The following is an 18,545-nucleotide window of genomic DNA, read 5'->3' as shown; positions in this document are numbered from 1 at the left end:
GCAAAGCCAGATAAATGGAAGTTTTGGGAGAAAGCAGAGGACCAGAAAGTCTCAGAAAACCTTAAGGATTGAGGGGGAAAGGTCCCACCTCCAGGTTCTGTGCTGGGACCAGGCAGCCCACGCACCGCTGACCTGCCTTACACCTCCTCCAGCTCCAGGGTTGGACCATGTGTGATTCATACTCTGCTGCATCCTAGTCACTTCTTGGTCTGAATCATCAGGAAAAGGTTTATAGAAGCCAGACATTTCAGAAAGATTTTTAGTTCCCCAGGGTCAAAGTAAACTTTGGAGGGTATTGGAGAAGTAAGTTGAGGGCATGATGGAGGACATCATATGAGGGGTGCAGAGCTGTACAATTGTAAATAGTGAAAAGATTTCATCAGACACCATCCTTAATCCCTGAAGTTTCCATATTCATGAAAGAGTCTGCTAAATATCCCGAGTAGCCTTTCCCCTCAATGCTACAGCTGTGCTATTTTTGACTAGTTTCTATTTCAGACTGGCAAGAAGCCTTTTGAGTTTTGGAGTGAGTTTTTGTCTCTGTTGCCTTCTGAGGATCGCATTCTCTTTTCAGCAGGGAAGAGTGAACAGCAAGGAAGCCAGCAGTGGTAGAGGCTTACATTAGTCCAGCAGTTCTTTTTTAGTAGAAATGATCTAGACATAAGCTAGCCACACAGCCCCCCTCTTCTTTGGGCTACAACTGTCCTCTTCGTAAATCATGCAGCCCTTTTAGGATTAGAGCTTGCTATTTGTAACTGAGCCTGCTGATGGAGTGCAGTAGTGGAAACATACAGTGCCCTGTTAATTTTTAGCCATGGTCCACTGTCTGCATGCTCCACCTCTAGCAGCTCTGTAAAAATTTGAAGTTATTATATCCCCTTTCCCTATTCATTTATTTCTCTGAAATTAGGTAGAGCTGTTTGTCACATGAACAGTAGGGCTGGCTTGAGACCAGGTTCCTCAGTCAAAATTCTCTAGTGGAGAAGCCTATGCTCTGTTTTAGGTTAAAAATCATGTCAGATCATAAGCAGGCAAGAGCACAGCTGCAGTAGTACCTCAGGGGTCATGAGCTTTCCAGCCTGCCCCATGCTTGCTGGCTCGTTAGCTTGCTGCTCTTCTCTGATATGAATTCATACTTTGTTCATTTTTTTTGGCTATGTCTCCTTGGCTGTGTGGCTTTAGGCCAGCTGCTAAAACCCACTTGGAGAATTTGGAGGAGAATGGTAGCCCAATTCCTAAGTGGAAGTTGTGTGATGATGGAATTCCATGATACATGTGGAATTTTTACTATAGTTACAAAGAAATACAGGGAAGTAGTTAAGAACCTAGATGTTGGGGCTACGTTCCCTATGCCATAGCCACTTAGCACTGGGGAGCTGAGTTTTGCTTTCTTCATGGATGCCATGGACATGTTCCTAGGATCTATCCCCCATCCCCCATTTTATTGTATTATTACTGTATGTTTGAAATCTATAGAAAATATTTTGGGGAAATTGGCACTTGGATATATCACATTGTGATCCTTTTTATTTCCCCGTTCCCTCCCCATCTCTTTTCACTCATCTCCAAGTCGCTGTCTCTTCAGTATCAATTTTATTAGTTTCCATTCTGATCATTATAGTGTGTTTTCTTCTGTTAGTTTTAGATGAGTTGATCTTAAGATGCATTTATTAAGGTTATTCATTTGAGGTTGCTCTCTCACTTTTGTGTGTGCATTTACAAACTTCTATCTTAGAAGTGCTTTCATTGTGTTTTCCGTGAGGGTCTGAAGATGAGTTAATACAGTAAGTCCCTGATTTACAAATGAATTCCATTCCAGAAGAACATTTGTAAGTTGGGTTTATTCACATCTGGCAAAATGAGTCTTACACAGTATATTTCTGTGAAAATTTACAACGTGAATGTCCAAGTCAGGGACTTAGTATACACTGTCAAACTTACCGTACAGAGCTCTGAGAGCTCGTCCAACACATAGTAAGTCATTAGCAAGTTATCTCCAGCTTTTCTTATGACCATCCTCTATGTTTTAGAATAGGTATAAGAAGAGTTTCTTTCAGAGGCTGCCATATTGGCATCAGGACCCTGACCTTAAGGTAGTTGTTCTGATAAACCTGAAGACCCCTTCTATACTATAATAATATGGTATATTATTACATACTATAATAATATATAATAGGGTGCTAATATAATTTATTATAAATAACAAAAAGGGTGCTGTAGTAGTTTAGTGGTTGAGATTAAGGATAATGGAGGCTTTTTAGTACCATGATAGCAAATGGCTCACAGCAGAGTTGGGAGAGATAAAAAGGTGAAGCAATCTATTTAGGGGGTAGTCAGATAAGAGACTGTTAAAGTAATTAAATGCCTATTTCAACACACAAACGTGGGCTCCTTAAGTGGAGAAAGGATTTGCCACACTGATATGGATCTGTGTTCTCTTTGCCAGATGCTTCAGTCATGAAGCTATTGAAACAAACAGGCACGCTCTGTCCCATAGCCAGTCATCGCCAAGCTTCATCTTTAGCTGGCATCAGCACTGAAGAAAGCAAATGGAATAATTCTAGTCATGCCATTTCTTTCTTTCCATTTCTCTCTTTTCTTATTTATTTATTTAAAAGGTAGCAGACAACCAGATTAATCTGTTCAGGCAAATGCTAGCTGTATAGTTGTCTGAATGCAGCTGTCATCTCAGTGGCCTTATCTTTAAACAGTAATAAGATGTTCTAAGATGTACCTCTTTAAAAAATAGAGAACAAGATAACCCAGTTTTATCCCCGTGACTTTGCATTTCAAATACAATGTCTTTCCAGCTCATCAGCAGGCAGAAAGCCTGAACACTGTGCTTTGGCTTTCTTAAGGTTCTCTGGACCCACATTGCAAGTCTGATTTCGGATCCTCTTCCCAGACTTGGAAATACATGTCTATGTAAGGAGATCAGGCTGCCCAACCTCTGGGGGCAGGCCAGCAGACTGTTTTGGTTTGTGGGCTTTTCCTTCTATTAAGCGATATTAACTATGAAAATACAAATTTAGAGTGTCTGAGTCGGAAGGGAGTTTGGAGAGAAATGTCTTGTCTATAGAGGATTTTTAGAATGTCTGTGCAGAAGTGTGTGTGCATTTGTTTTCCTGGAAGACCATGCAGAGGTGTGATCTGAGTCCAGGGAAGCTGGAAACTCAAATGCATGAGTCTCTGAGTCCAGCCCCCTTGTTATTTCACAGATGAGGCATTGATGTAGTTGGCCCCACATGTCACAAGTCCTTCAAAACTCCACATGAGGGAATGAATGGTCTCCAGCTTTTGTCTGTCAGTTGCCCTTTGGCCAGGGTAGAGCACAGAACAACCGGGAGGGGATAGTCTTTGCTCCCCAGATCTTTTCCTCGCTGCATCAGCCCATCAGGAGCATTGTGTTAGCGGTCTTCAGGACTCATTTGACCTGGACTTGCCTACTGGCCTCTTTTCACTATTCCTTGTCTAAGTTCTGATTTCTGGGCTTGACAAGACACAGGAGTTAGGACACATTTCCTCTCTGAGTTTCTTACTCTGGATGTGAAAAATTAGTTTATGTCCTCACATGACATTTATCTCTTTCAAAATGCACTTTTATGTGCTTGATCTTTTATCTAACTTTGGAATATTACTGTGCCTAACTCAACAATGCTTTTTGACTTTGTTTTTTGGCCTGCTCAGCCTGCCCTGGGGATCGAACTACTACAGTTCCTGACCTTGCCTAAGCTTGCCTAAGCAGGTGCTTTTGACTGCTGAGCTATGTTACCGGGCCTTGACTTTTGTAATATGTGTGTGATTTCAAACTACTAATTTCAGGGGCCAGGGAGACGGCTCAGTGGAGTAAGTGCTTTCCTGGAAAGCGCAAGGGCCTGAGTTCAATCCCCTGTTCTGCCAAAAAAAGAAGAAAAAAGAAAGAAAGAAAGAAAGAAAGAAAGAAAGAAAGAAAGAAAGAAAGAAAGAACAAACTACTGATTTCATGCTCTAAGATGATTTAATTTCTTTTTGTTGTTATAGGTACCTCAATAACAATGAGTTGACAGTAATACCATCCCTGGGTGCTGCTTCAACACATGTCATCTCTCTCTCTCTGTAAGTAGTACTACCTGGGGACCCTGAGTTGTGTAGTGGGGCTGTGGTGTAATCTTGCCAACAGTTGGTGGCAGGAAAACTTGTGTTCATGTGTTCACTGATAAAGAATGCCTTGTTTGCTATTTTGAGGTTTATGAAATTAAAAGCTGAATGTTCTGCCTCATCTATAATTTGGGGAAAAATATATCTTAATTTCCCAGAGGGGCATAGAACTAGATTATTTGTTCTTAGTGGTTAAGCAGTAACTTGCATGAATAAACTGGAATTATATGAAGATGCGTGAATTATTAGGTGGCTGACTGTTCTTTGTGCCAGTGAATTTGAAAATGTGACTCAATTCCCTTTTATGACTGTAAAAAATAAAGTACCCTCCAGAGCTCTGAATTAACATAAAAATAAATTAATTGTTATGGTCAAGTGTTAAAGTGAAACAAAACCTGTATATTCCTATAGAAAAAGATTATGTTGGACCTTAGCCAGAAAAGAAGGAAAGCCATGGGCTTTACCATTTCCTTTGTCAAGAACTTCTCCTAAGCTGGACGTGGTGGTGATGCCCATGATCACATCACTCTTGGAAGAGGAGGCAAGAGGATAAGAAGTTTAACCCAACTTGGGTGACTTAGTGAAACCCTGTGTCAAAATAAAAAGAGCAGAAGATATAGCTCATTGTGAAGTCTTTGGGTTAAATTCCAAGGTGCCTTCCTGTCTTTCCTAGAGATTAGGCACCTGCCCTCCGCCTGTTTCTGCAGCCATGAAGTGGAGGTATTTGTTGGCTTCAAGCTCAGCCAGAGGTCTTTCCAGATGTCCCAGCCCTGCGTCTGGCCGTGAGATTTGCCGCGAGATTTTATTGGCAGCTTCCCTAGCACAGCACCTCCCTCTTCACACTAAATTTCCTGTCTCCACCCTAGCCCTGCATACTTTGACTTTATCTTTATTTTGCTGGTTTACTAGTTGCTCACCTGTCACATCTTTTTCTTAACACCAGGACTCAGCAGTCTGAGTAGAGGGATTTGGCAGGAAGATGCTATCAATAAGCTTGCTAGTGCAGCTTGCAAATGTCAGGTTTTGGCTGGCTCTTGTCCCTGTGTTCACTGGTACTGAACACTTAACCCTTTTTAAGGCCTGATGAGACTGTTTGAGAACCTAGGAATTAAGAGTTGGTTTTTATTGTTTCCTGGGTAGATGATTTAATCTTATTTACAAAATTTGTTCTTACCCACTTTATTTTATACATGGAGAGAGTGAGCACAGGGCTCCAGGGGAGGGGAATGTATCCAGAGCTCTTGGCATCGTGTGGGACATCAGGTGAGTATTTCATGTGTGATGGCTGCTGTTTCTGCCTGGTGGTTAGTTGTTGCTTAGTTCCTTAGCCTTGGTGAGATCTCACCTTTAGGGTCATGGGGCTTGTGAATCAGACCTTGTTCTTGGCAAGTGCTGGCATAAAAGCTGTGGCCCTTGATGGAGAGGCAAAGGTCTATTTTTTTTTTTTATTTGCTTGGTCTGTGTGTACAACATCTGGAAGGGGTTTAATTGTTAGCTAAATTAAATGAGCTAGCCTGATGTGAGGCTAATTAGGGGTGTGCTAATTCTTTGTGTGTTCATAAAGCAGAGCACGTGAAGGTGCTTGTGACTCCTAGCTGCTAAAACCCCAGGCCAGTGATCAGCAGTGTGATATCAGCTCCAAGCTGGTGAAAAATGCAGAATCTCAGGCCACATTGATCAGGCGTTCCATTTGACAAGATTCCTGGCATCACCCACCATCTGAGAGGGGCTGGCTTTCTCCTAGTCCTCCTTTGGTGAGGAAGTCAGAGCCATAGAAAATGCTTTGTATTGTCAGAGCAGGTGCGGCACCCCAAGGGTCTTCTGCTCACAAAACAGTGAGGTGGAGTAAGACTGGATACAAATGTCCAGCATGGCTTCTCTCCCCTCTAGTTGTGCAGCAGCGTGCTGGGTGACTCTGTGCCACCCTGTGTCAGACGTAGGAGGGCCCTTGCCCGTGGTACTTTGAATTGTCTCTTGCACTTTTGACTAAAAATACTTTGCTGCTCCTTGTCCCCAGTACCATGAGTAGTGGGGCTGTCTGGCCATGTTCCTGCTGTTCTATTAGACAGCACTGAAATATGTAAAGCAATAGAAAAAGAAGAAGAAAAAAGAATCCCTCCTTGTTTTGATTCACTTGGAAAATGCAGGTTAGCACTGGCAGCCACCTCTTTGGTCTGGTGTTGCTCTCCTCACTTCCTCAGTGACTTCCCTGGTGAGACTACAGAGCTAAAGATCTTTATCCTCATTTTCTCTGAGGTGCCTGTGTTCCCTGCTCATAGACTGGATGCTTGAATTCAGGGCCTGCAGAAAGTTAGTATAGCAGCATGATGTTTAGCAGCAAGACCGTTCTGTATTTTCCATGTGGGCTATGCAAAGGAGGAGAGAGAAAATAATAAAGCAGGCAGCAGATGGGTATCTTGGACTACCTCTCTCATCCTGCCTGAAGAAAGGTACAGACCTCAACATCTCTAGCCACCATCCATGTGGCAGTTGTACTTCAAGTTTTAAAGAACGTTTTCCTCATGTGTCCTGCCTTTCAGTACTTTAGAAGTAAAAGGTATCACATGTTCTGCAAATATTTAGCAGGTACCTTTTGTATCTGCTACAACCCTTGCAGTTATAGTCTAGTGACTGTCCCAAGGTGCTGTGAAAACCCTAACACATTCCTTGAAAATATGGTGCTTAAATAGACTACAGTCCTCCCCCATTTTTTTTCTTTCTGAGACAGGCTCTCACTATACAGTTCAAGCTGACCTAAACATACAGTGTAGCTCAGGCTGGCCTTGAACTCAGCAGTGATATTCTTGCCTCACCCTTCCCAGTGCTGGAATTACAGGCATGTACCAACATGCTTGGCCATCTCCTCAAATTCTTATTTCCCTTTCTGAGCAGGTAGAGAATCAGAAAAAGAACCGAAACATATGGAGGAAGGAGAGCAGATACCTATTGAGGGTACATTAGAGGAGGCAGGACAACTTCCTTGGGGCATGTTTTCAGGCCGATGCATCAGGGAAATGTGGAGACCAGGTGTAGATCCTTCTCTGTCTCATGCATATGTAATATCAGACAAGTTGCTTGTTTTGTTTTGTCTTGTTTTTGTTGAATGAATTGAAACAGGTGGTAAAATAGTCTCACAGCTTTCATAGCCTTTCTGTGACAGAGAAATTGAGAGTAGAGACAATAATGGCACAAAAGACATAGTTACCCCTTTGTTCTGGTAACCACTGTTGGTGGTTGTATTTTTAAACAGAAGTATTAGTTTGTGATTTTCAGTTAAGACACCTGTAATTCTTTACTTGGGCTCTGGCAGTGAGCTTTTCCCTTCCTGAGCTTAAGTGCCTGGAGTTCCTAGGCACCAGTTCTCTCTTTGTTGACTGTCGCCCATGGGAAGACCACGTGGGAAGAGGTTTTGTTTTGCTCTTGCTTTAATATCAGGGCTTCAAAAGTGACTTTCTGAGTTTTGGGAACTGGAGTCATGGAGCAAGATTTCTGTTGGTTAATACTTTCTGATTAAAGGAATCTAATTCACTTAGAGTGTTTGTCAGAGGACAGATTTATTTACATTGTGTTCTGAGGATAGGTCTGAAGCCATTTGTGCTTAAGAGAAAGCATAAAACTCATGGAATGCTTTTAATAGGATTGGGTGGGGTAAAGGAACTCATTTCATAAATAGTTCTCCAAAAAAGAAGCAGCTTTTTGTTAAATGGCAGCAGAATCTACCAATAGATTTGTGCATCAGAGATTGTAAAAAAAATTTCAAGTCCAGAAAATTCAAGTTAGGATTCCCACAGCACAGTAATTTTGTCTGATGCATAAGTGACATTTATATTAAAGAAAAAATTCTGGTTTTCCTGTGGTGTTACTGTACTTTTATCATTGAGAAGGTTGGTTGCAATGAAAATTGTTTAATTCTTTTCCTAGGAGTGAAGCTTGCTAGAAAATCAAGCGAGCTTTTGGCCCGGTGTCCACACAGAGATCCTTCCCATGCGGCCCTTGCGGTTGCTGCGCTTCTCTTCCGGGTGGTGTGCATTTGGGGCTTCTTGCTTTATCATGGCATGGCTCTTGCTCTCCCCAATCTCTGTCTTCTTAGGGTGGGAAATCTAAACAAAAACTATTTGCACACAGTTACTTATGACTTTGTAGTATTGCTGTTATGCTTCCTTAGACTTATATTGCTTGAAAACACAATGAAATATTTCTAATCTTGAAAAAATCTTTGGAGAACAGTTTCTTTATTGAGGTCAAATTAATGTAATATGGATTTACATTTTAAAGCATGAAGTTCAGTTTCTTGTAGCTCATTCTATGTTGTGAACCATCACTGCTAATTCCCTCCTGGCCTGGGTCCTGAGGGGTCCAGTGAGCTCAGGGGAGCATTTCATGACCCCAAAATTAAACCTTGTCCCCTTAAGCAGTCACTTCCCATTTCCCCTCACTGTCACAACTGCTTATTTGAAAACTTTTTCTTCCTTCCCTTCCTCACTCACTCTGACCCTTCCTTCCTTCCCCCCCCATGTTAACGGGTATATCTGGAGGACTTAAAATAAGAGTAATTTAAATAAAAAAATTCTGATAAAGTTTTAACTACCCATTCTATTTTGCTGTGTCCTCCTGGCTAACTAAAAACTGATTAAATAAAAAGTATGGAATAACCCTTTATTGTAACTTCCAGAGAATAAAATCTGGAAGGAAAGCAATGTGGTGTCCTGTCTGTGACCCTGCTCAGAGCAAGGGAACCATGGGGTTGGAGAGATCTGAGGCAGCACAGCCTGAGCCCTTCTCCTTGGATCGATCTGCTGGTGAAGTAAAATCAATAGGAATACTTAACTCAGAATATCTAACAAACCTCTAGAAAAAGAGGGAGGAAATCAATCTTCTTTACAGGCTTGTTAGTGCCAAGATCAATTCACATGAAAATGTAATTAAAGAGCAAGTCTTGGAGGGGAGCAAGCCACAATCTGCCATTCAGGGTTGCGCAGAATAATCCTTAGAGGGCTGGCCTAGAGGCAAGGGACAGAAATTTAGAACTCAACTTCAGAAAATTACGCCTGGCTTCAAGACCTGAACTAACGCCATCAGTAATTAGACTTGAAGCACGTGCAAAATTACAGAGTTGGTAGATTGTTGCTGGCATTCCTAAAACCATGTGTGCAAATGTGGGCGCTGCAATACTTATTCCCTGTCTCTGGGCCTCTTGCCTGCCTCTTCATTTAGCTGTATATTGTCCTCTGAAAAGTGACCAGCATTTATAGATCCAAGAAAGAGCTCACATGAAAATTTTCTCTTGTACATGGTATTTATCCCTGGAAGTGTGCAGTTGTGGTTGTGTTTAAAAACAGAGTGATCATCTCAGATGATGGTGTTTTTTTGTGTAGGTGTATGTAGTAGAACCTGTAGGTATTGTAGCTAAGGGTACAAATGAGATGGAAGTAGCTGTTCTTCACTCCTTCCTGGGAGGAATTGCCTACTGAACATCTACTGATTGTCAGGTTAAGAGGACTAGTCAAGGGTGTTAGAAAATGCATACTTTGGTCTCCATGCCGCTTTGGAAAGGCTTCCTCCACCTGGGAACCTGAAGCAGTCATATTGTTACAGGAAGGCTAGTCTGTGTGGTGTCAGTGTAAAACTGAACCTCACTGTTCATTGGCATTGTAACACACTTTCATCAATGTACGGAGTTAGTAGTGACTCCAGTCACTTTAGGAAGATACTGTATGCAAAGCTGATTTTCCAAAGGCCCTGTCCAAGTTTAAATGGATGTCTTTTGTTTCTTTTTTTCTTTTAATGTATGTGGTACAGGGTCTCACTACGTAGATCAGACTCGTAGTGATCCTCCTGTTTTCAGCATTCGTAGAACTGGGATCACAGGTGTGTACTACCATGTCCGGACTCAGTTGCTGGCTCAGCATGCCCGAGAGCGGGGCCAGCACGGCATGCAGTACTGAGGCTAGAACCTGGTCCCTGCCTGCGCTTGCTAAGTGGTGCTTAGTCTACTGAGTGATCTTGCTGGCCCTGTCTTTTATTTCCTGAACAGCCAAAAATGGGTGATTGGTTCCTACACAGTACAAGGAAAACAGGGCCGTAGTTAAGAAACAATACAGTAGAAGCAGTTATATAAACTGGGGGTGCCTAGTGGCAGCACTGTCCTTCTGAGACTTCAGAGAAGTACTCACTTTCTGTCTTGTCTGCCCAGATTTTGTTATGATTATTCTGGATAAAAACTTTTTCTCATTCCTTAGGGAGATCATGGCTTCCCCCCCAAAGGTAGTCCTGAGGATCTCAGACTGGAGCATCCATCAGTGAAGAGACAGATGGTTGGCCCAGTTTCTGTTCTGACTGGGACCATTGTTTGTTTTGTTCCTGCATTGTCAAGTGATTCGGCTCCTGGAGGATCATTGCGAGGGCTTCTGTGAGCTAAGGAGGAGTCTTGATGTTCTTCCCGAATTGCTTGGGCTTTGGGAGACAGTAAATTACTTAGACACCATCACCAGTGTGGTGAGAAGTGTCTGTCTGGGACCAGAGGGCTCCAAAGGCCTGGTAAAGCTGTCAAGCCTAGGAAAAGTTCTGGAGTAGGGTCCACTGAGCACAAGTACCAGGGCCAAAACAGACCTGGCCGGAGATAGGGAATGGAAGCCCACAGTCGTTACAAGTTTGGTTTTGCTTAATTTGGTGTTTATTGGTGACAGCTGTTCACCAATAAAGGTCTTCTAGGTTCCCAGAAGACCTTTACCAGTTCCAGCAGAGACAGAATCCCATGAACACCCTTGCTTGGCGGGAGACCTGTCACCCGTATGGGCACAGGCAGCTCCACTTACAGAATGCATTCCAGAGTTTAACATCTCCACTATCTGATAAGTCTTTATCTTTGCCTAATTCTTTTTTTGTTGTACTGGGGATTGAACTCAGGACGTGATACTTGCCAGGCAGGTGCTTATGCCACTGAGCTATCTCACCAGCCTCCAAGCCTACTATTTGAATGGGACACTTCTTTATTCCAGTTGCAAGTTAGTATTTGTGATTCTTTTTATTCTGTTTCCCTTAAGTCACGCTACACACACACACACACACACACACAAACTATACACACTACACACTTCTTCCCTCCCCTCTCTCCTCTTTCCTCTCCCCTCTCCCTCTCCTCCTTTCTCTGCCTCTCTTCCTCTCTCCCTCCTCCCTCTCTCTCCTCATTTCTCTGCCTCTCTTCCTCTCTCCCTCTCTCCTTCTCTGCCTCTGCCTCTCTAAGTCTCTCCTTCTCTGCCTCTCTCCTCATGAGGTGGGTGGGCAGTTCTCCTTTGCCTTGGAAAAATCAAAGTCAGTATGTATGAATTGCAGTATGTCAGATCTCTTCCCATTTTCCCTTCTGCCATTGGGAAGCTGTAGACCTGGATGTCCATAGGCAAAAGAAGTTTACAGAAAGCTAAGGAGTCCCTAGCTTCCACCTGTGAGGCTGCTGTGCCTGCTGCAAGGTTGTCAACCCATGTCCTTATGGAGCCCAAGAAAAACAAATAGTCCAGGTCTTGTGGCTTGGAATGTGTGTGCTCAAGGACCACTGTGGCTGCAGAGAAAGATAGGTAGGGGGCAGCTGTCACATGATGCTGAGTACTGTCTAATGACCCTGTATTCCTAGTGGGGCATATGGCTAGGGAGATTCTTACATAATATAGCATTGCAGCTCAGGATTCTTGTTCTGCAGCTTCTTTTCTCTCCCTCACCCTCAAGTGGGTGTAATTTATAGGCGCTAAATGAAACACCCTAGATGTTCAGCCAATAGTTCGAGAACTTGGAGTATTCAGAGGAATACTGAAAGGACAGGCCTACTTCTGTTTGGGAGTCAGTTTGCCCTCCCTGCTTTTCCTTTGTCAATAGGCAGCCTGTTATGAAAGCCAGCAAACTTCTGTTAGAAGGCAGAGCAGAACCTGTAGTTCTTAGCACTGCACCCTCAACTCATGCTAGATGCCACCAATGAGGCCCAGAATAGAAAATGAAACACTAAGTACAAAGAAAGCAGCACTTTGTCCCAAAACTTCCCAGGAATTCTATAGCACAGACATCCTTTTGCCCTGTCAGAGTGCATCTTTCCCTGGGAAAGGAACCACCGTGGCCTCCTCTAAGCCTGCCAAGTTGCACACACACAGTCCTGACTGTCATTTTCCTTCTCTTTCTCTTCCTTCCCACCCCTTTTGTTTGAGAGTGGGGCTGGTTAGCCAGCCAGATGAGAGGTACATCTGCAAGTTATTTGCCGAGAGATGAAGGGAGCCCCAGCTGCAGGGCTCGGGACCTGAAGAGAAGAATTGCCATAGAATTGGAATATGGTCATAGAGGTCACTGCCTGTTTTGGTAACTCAGTAGCTTAAATTGTATGGCTGAGAGTTTTTTGTTGTTGGGTGCTTCACCTCCTTCACCCTCTTATTTTTCTTGATGACTGTGCAAGCTTTAAATACAGTCCCAGAACCCCAGTGCTAGGGAAGCAGTGGATGGACTTGGAGGTTAAGTGCCTCTCCTTCCAGAGGCAGTGCTGAAACCCTCCAGGGCGGGAAACAGGGAGCTGCTTTCTCCTTGCACTGTCTCCTGTGTGAAAGTGCCTGGCTCCTGCCCATATCAATAGTCCTGTTCCAACTGGGACCATTTCCTCCTCCTCCCCCCTCCCCACTTCCTGCAGGTGGCTTCTGTAATCCAGTTACCACTGGGAAAGACTCATGCGCATATGTACCTAATCCGAAAATGGCTGGCTGGCTTGACTTTGACCTGTGTGGTGACCTTAGAAGAAGGCAGGGCCTATTGTGTCTGCTCACACCTGGGAGCCATTTTCAGCTTCTACAGCCCAAGTGGAAGAAATGTGTTTGCATTTATGCTGGGCCTTTCCTTCAGAAGGCCTGTCATTTTTGGGCAATACATAGGAAATGCTAGATTCATTTTGTGCAGAGACAAGAGCTTGTAGAGATAGGATCGTTTGCTTAGTAGATTGAGTTATGAATTGACCATTTTTGTAGTGTGGAGATGATCAAATGTTGCCAACCTCATATGGTTGAGATGTGAAACCAGTGTGGTAGTCAGCTGATGAGAAGCCCTCACACTGACAGGCATTGCTCTGTGTGTCTTGCTGGGCCTTTTTTTGCAGTATTATTTTGTGGTCTTCTGAGACATCTGAAGTGCAGAGAAGGCAGGTAAGTTCCTTGAGGTCACAGAGCTAGGAAGTGGCAAAGGAGGGACATGATCTCATTTCTATATCTAGAGATTTTGCTCATTGTATGGGGTCTAGGAATCTGGGAGGGTTTTGTGTTGACCAAATGGTGACATTATGAAATTGTCTTACGCATGGACCCTTCAGGCTCAAGGGCTGAAGGGTTAGATGTTGCTCTTGGGTGTGGATTGAGAAGCTTCTGCTTAGGAAAAGTCATCAAACATCCCCCAAAAGTGTCTTAGCTTTACAAGTCTCTTTTTTTGCCCCCCACTGAGCTTATTTTGGGCAGCCTGCAGTTTAGACTGACCAGCTACTCTCCCTCCCCCAGGTATTCCAAGCTAGTAATGATCAGCCCTCTTGTTAACTGTACAGAGGAAAGTAATCTTTTTGTCAGGTCTCAGCAGAGCCCAAACTTACTGTTCCATTATGGCAGCAGATTTGCAGGTAGTGGTGACCTACCCTCAAAGACTTCATTTCAAGGAGGATTCCTCTGCAGTGTCCTTACTTCCTGGACATCCCTCCGATCCAAACGGCTGAGGTAGAGGTGCCAGTTTGTGATTTTCTCTTCTGTTTCTCCAGCCCAAAGATGAAAATATGCTGTGAAGGCTACAGACTGCTGTACTCCAATGTGTTCTCCGACGCCCCTCCCATCTGCTCAGCTCCTCCAGGCATTGTCTGGGGAGATGAGAAGCATTTGAAAGAGGGCTGCCAGGAAGTTAGTTTTCTGATACCTGGGCTCTTTTTCTACATAGCTATAGGATAAAGACAGGCAAAGCTAGATCTGCACCTTACTCTGACTGGTGTCCAGTGGGCTTCATGGGGCATGACAGCCAGAGAGGGCTTGTGTCTGTGAGTCAGAGTTGGAGTCCTGTCTCTGCCCTGCCCTTACTACCTGGTAAGTTCTCTCAGGCTTCAGTGTTTTTAACAAACCATTTGCAGGAAAAGTGGTTGTGAGGATTAACTAGACAACTTGCATCCTTGGTGCAGTGTTTGGGATGTAGTGAATGTGCACCAGGTGTGGGGCAGCTCCTTAACCCTCACACCCTGACAGTTATATACCGAGCTCAGGGACAGGCCAAGTGGGCCTGCTGTTGGAGCTCTGCCCTGAGAGGCTTTGTTGTGTTCTTCCCTGGGCCAAGAGGCCTGGTATCGAGGCAGCACAGATGCTCTGAACACGAATCTTACTCCCAAACATTCCTATGGCTCATCCTCATGAACCAGATACAAAATGTCCTGTGTGTGTGCGCTTAACTTTGCTGGGTATTCATTCCCTTCATAGGAGCTGTAGCATACAGCACTAGAATTGATATTCCTCTTTGCTCATTGACTGGTTCTGTATCAGGTAGACAGGACCAGCAGGCAGCAGAAGTATCTAAGCTAGTGTTTAAGCAGTGGCTTTCTCTTGGCTTCATCAGGAAATGACTTGAAGAACTTTAAAATCTAGAGCAAGTAAGTCAGATTCTGGATTGCAGGTGTGTGAAGATCAGGAGCAACCTGGAGCCCAGATATTGAAGTTTTAATTTATTTAACTTTTCTGGGTCATTTCATTGTGCAGTCAGAAGTTATAAAAAACCATAACCTGGGTATTTGTAGATGAATGATTGTGTTGCACTCTTCTCTCTCAGCTTTCATTTAAAGTAACCGTCTCCATTTTCTTTTTTCTTTTTCTGACCTGTAAAGGAGATACTAAAGCTGCTTTTCAATTTAGCATTTAGGATTCTGGGGATTCCTAGTTATCACTTAAAATGATTAAGAACTGATTTCTGGTATTGGGGAAGGTAGCTTAATATGGTTAGGCCTGACCATGTCATTTGACAGTTACAGAACTGGCCTGTGGATTCATCCCTCATCATGGATTGTCCCTTCCCACCCAAGTGTAGCCGTACCACTCAAATTTGTCTTCTACCCTGTATTCCATCCGTAAGGCTCATTATGGTTAAAAAAAGAAAAGAAAGAAAAAAACAAAACAAAAAAAACCTTTTTAATAAGGCAACAGGCAAAACATTTACTTTAAATTTTAAAAGTACTTTTGCCCTTATATTTATCCAAAAGCAAGACTATTGGATTCCTATCTTACCAAAAGCTATTTGCAATATAGCAACACTGTACTGTAGAGATTGAGTTTGGGATTATTACATAATGGAATTCTCTGAGGACTTTGTTTGGAACTGGGTGCTTCCCAAAGTCACAGAGTAATTAGAATTTTGGAAATAGAAAAATTTCCCTTGGATCTTTAGAATGTAACTTTTTCTCTAAATCAGTTATATTTTGTATGAGTAGAAAGCAGTGGTTATCTTCATGTAAGTGAAGTTTTTCTTTTAACCTCTCTGCCTTGTTTATTTCATATAAAAACAAGCACTGGCCTGTTGAGAAAGAAAGATGGGCACTGTGGGCTGGAGGTGTCATCTCTCCAGGTCCTTTGTCTATGGCTTTGCTGAGAGCCATGATTAATAAACTCTTTCACCACCTGCTTCTTTCTTACTGTATTCTTGAAAATGTATTAACATGAACTGTGATTGGGTGATTCTGTAGCAATTGCATGGTTCCAAGTGGGTATCCATGACTTTTTACAACCCTGTTCCTTGGGAGACATCTCTGGGTCCTGATTGAGTCCATGGTCCAAGAAAATGGATTCAGCACACAGGCATTGCTCCACGTTTTGAACATCTGCTCATCTTCTTGAGTAAGTCAAGGTTCCTGTTCCTGTGTCACTGGCCTCAGAAGGTGTGAGGAATTGACACATTGGTGAGACCCAGAGTGCCCCATGGCACAGAACAGTGGTGTTTTCTTTTCTTACTTGGAGCGGAATATTATGGTTCCTGAGTGATTTCTCTACTGGAAGGAGAGGGCTCCTCACTCTCCTCTTGTCCAGCCCCAGGGTCAGTGTGGATTGAAGTGGTGGGTGCTGGATGTCATGAGCATGGGGAGAAAGCATGCCTTCTGGAGTGTGTGGGTGCTGTTCTTTGGCATTGGTGGTACACAGAAGGAAGCACCAGGCTTGGCTGCTTGTCCTGACACAGCCTGGACTGAACACCTTTCAAAGAGTTCCTCTTTGGGTTTCTGCTGCCAAATTTGTAAGGAAAGGGGTGGATTCTGCACCAGCAGTACTTAAGTCAGGTTAAGAATACCTGTAGCTGCTTCCCTGCCCATTGGCCGAGGGTTTGTTCTTTGAACAAACTTTTTTCTTTAGTGGAAAACTGCTTTTGCTGGTGGTGGTGGCCCACTTGCGGGTCCTTGGGATTCTGCTAGAGGCAGCTCACACACTTGTGGATTCCATTTAGGGGCCAACTGAGCCTGTGCTCCATGTTGGGAAATCTTTCTGAAGCAAAGCAAATGATCCTAGCCAGCCTTTGTGATCCACTGCAAAATTTAGGAGATGTGCAATTTGTCTCTCTAGAAGGGTCTTCTAGGCTGTATGGCCCTTAAAGTATTAAGACTTGGCCTTTCTCTCCTCTAAGTTCCCTCTGAAAGCAGTATCTAATCTCATCCCACCCCACTCCACAGCTGTTGCCCAAAGAAAAATCTGGCTTGTTTTTGTCCCATCAGAAGTTTTTGATGAAGAAATGAATGAAAGACCATTTCATGGCCGCCTCTCATCTGTGGATAAAACTCCACTCTTTCACAGCTGGCCCTGGCTGCATTTCTGCCTGGTCTCTCACCATGTCTTGTCTCAAACTTTACACTGAACTCTACAGACTGGCTCTCTGCCTGTTTGTCTTGTCAGTTTGGTATAGAACGGCTGTCCCTCTCCTGACCGCCACCTCCAGTGATGCCATATTCCTGTGTGAGAAAATGTCCATACCACCTGCATCTTTCTCTGCCAGTCTGTGTACTTTGTGCATCTTTGGGTGTGAGGTGTGAGGGACAGTGATGCAGTGGCCACGCCCATCTGTTTCTCGTAGCAGCTGCCCATGATATGTTTTGAAATGTGTGAATAAAAGAATAAAATTGAGGGCTGGTGGTACAACTCAGTGGTTTGCCTAACATGCACAAGTCCCTGGGTTCTGTTTCTAGCACACAATATAAAACAATGTAGTAAGTGGGTAGGCAATCTCAAGATTAAGTAATTGTGGGTTATGGAACAATATTGGTTAATTTCAGGCATTTGTTGTCAGAACAGTAGAGAATGATCCCTTAAGGGGTGCTGGAGAATATGACTCTTCAGTCAATGGATAGGATTTGCTTTCCTTGATTTATTGAAAATCAGGGCAGGGTGGAGGAGGAGAAGTAGTAGTAGTTGCACCTGCCGGGGGGGGGGGGTGCAAAATGGTAGAGGAGAGTGGTGCAGTCTAGGGGTTCCAGTGCCTGCCTGTGAGACTTTATTATGCTGCTTTCTGGGAGCAGCTTCTTAAGCCTTGGTTTGCTAAAATAAGGAATGCCCTTACTGGCATGGGTGTGTCTGAGAAAGGCTGTCAGATCTTCACTCACCTGTTCAAGTGCCAGCAAGTGGCTAGAGGAAAGGCTTTTCCTGAAGTGTAGATGGACAATTACTGCCGCTTCTTCTAGGTGTTCAGCCTGTACTAGAAGACACCACCTTTTCTTCCTCCAAGACTGAGGGAAAATGGGGAGGCCTAGCAGTCGGAATCAAAAATTACATTAGGTAATGTTTGGAATTAGACATGTCAGTAGGTGCCCTGAGGGGGGTGGAAAACAGTCTGCAGTTAAAAAGTTCAGAACACATAATTCCATCACAGCTGTTATACTCATTTTCTTTGGTTGACCTGGAGAATGGTAAAATTCACCTTATCCCTGCCTGGGCAGGGACAGGTACTACTACCATTCTCTAAATGTAGATTTTTGAATGTTATTTTTACCTTGGTTAGGAATCCTTCAAGGATCCTCTGTGTAGACCTATGACCTGTGGGTTCCTAGCACCAGGCCCTGGGAAGCCTGCATTGTGTGTTTACATCTGCCGTGAGACCTCTAATCAGAGATTGTAAAGGGTGCTATTTCTTATACAGAGTGAGCCGGCTAGTTCATGAAGAAAAGGGTGTTGGAGTCTAACAAGTTTAGCTGATGCAAAATGAAGCAATGAATTATCTTCCTTGGTGTGCTTGTTAGCACCTTCCCTGTGTCACCCTGCAGTGGAAACCCGTAAGAGGTGGTGGAGGATGCATGCACCCATTCCCAAACTTTATTAGGCCCAGGACTCTTTTCATGGAATACTTCTAGTCTTACAGATGATATTTGGAGAACCTGGTATGTGGTAGCCTGTGACTGCCACTTC

At 43.7% G+C, this 18,545-nt stretch overlaps 1 protein-coding gene across 2 annotated transcripts in view; it reads left to right on the top strand.

Moving 5' to 3' along the window:
• The window catches only part of Lrig1 (leucine rich repeats and immunoglobulin like domains 1), a 118,463-nt gene that overhangs the window by 46,834 nt on the left and 53,084 nt on the right, over positions 1-18,545 (top strand). For both annotated transcript variants that reach the window (XM_023713341.1, XM_004629482.2), the window contains exon 3: positions 4,021-4,095. In XM_023713341.1, coding sequence (XP_023569109.1) covers positions 4,021-4,095 — 75 coding nt within the window. The remainder of the gene's footprint in view (positions 1-4,020; positions 4,096-18,545) is intronic.

The sequence above is a fragment of the Octodon degus genome, unplaced genomic scaffold (assembly GCF_000260255.1).
Source record: "Octodon degus isolate 3935 unplaced genomic scaffold, OctDeg1.0 scaffold00030, whole genome shotgun sequence".
Taxonomy (NCBI): Eukaryota; Metazoa; Chordata; class Mammalia; order Rodentia; family Octodontidae; genus Octodon; species Octodon degus.
This window is presented reverse-complemented; position numbering and strand designations above follow the sequence as displayed.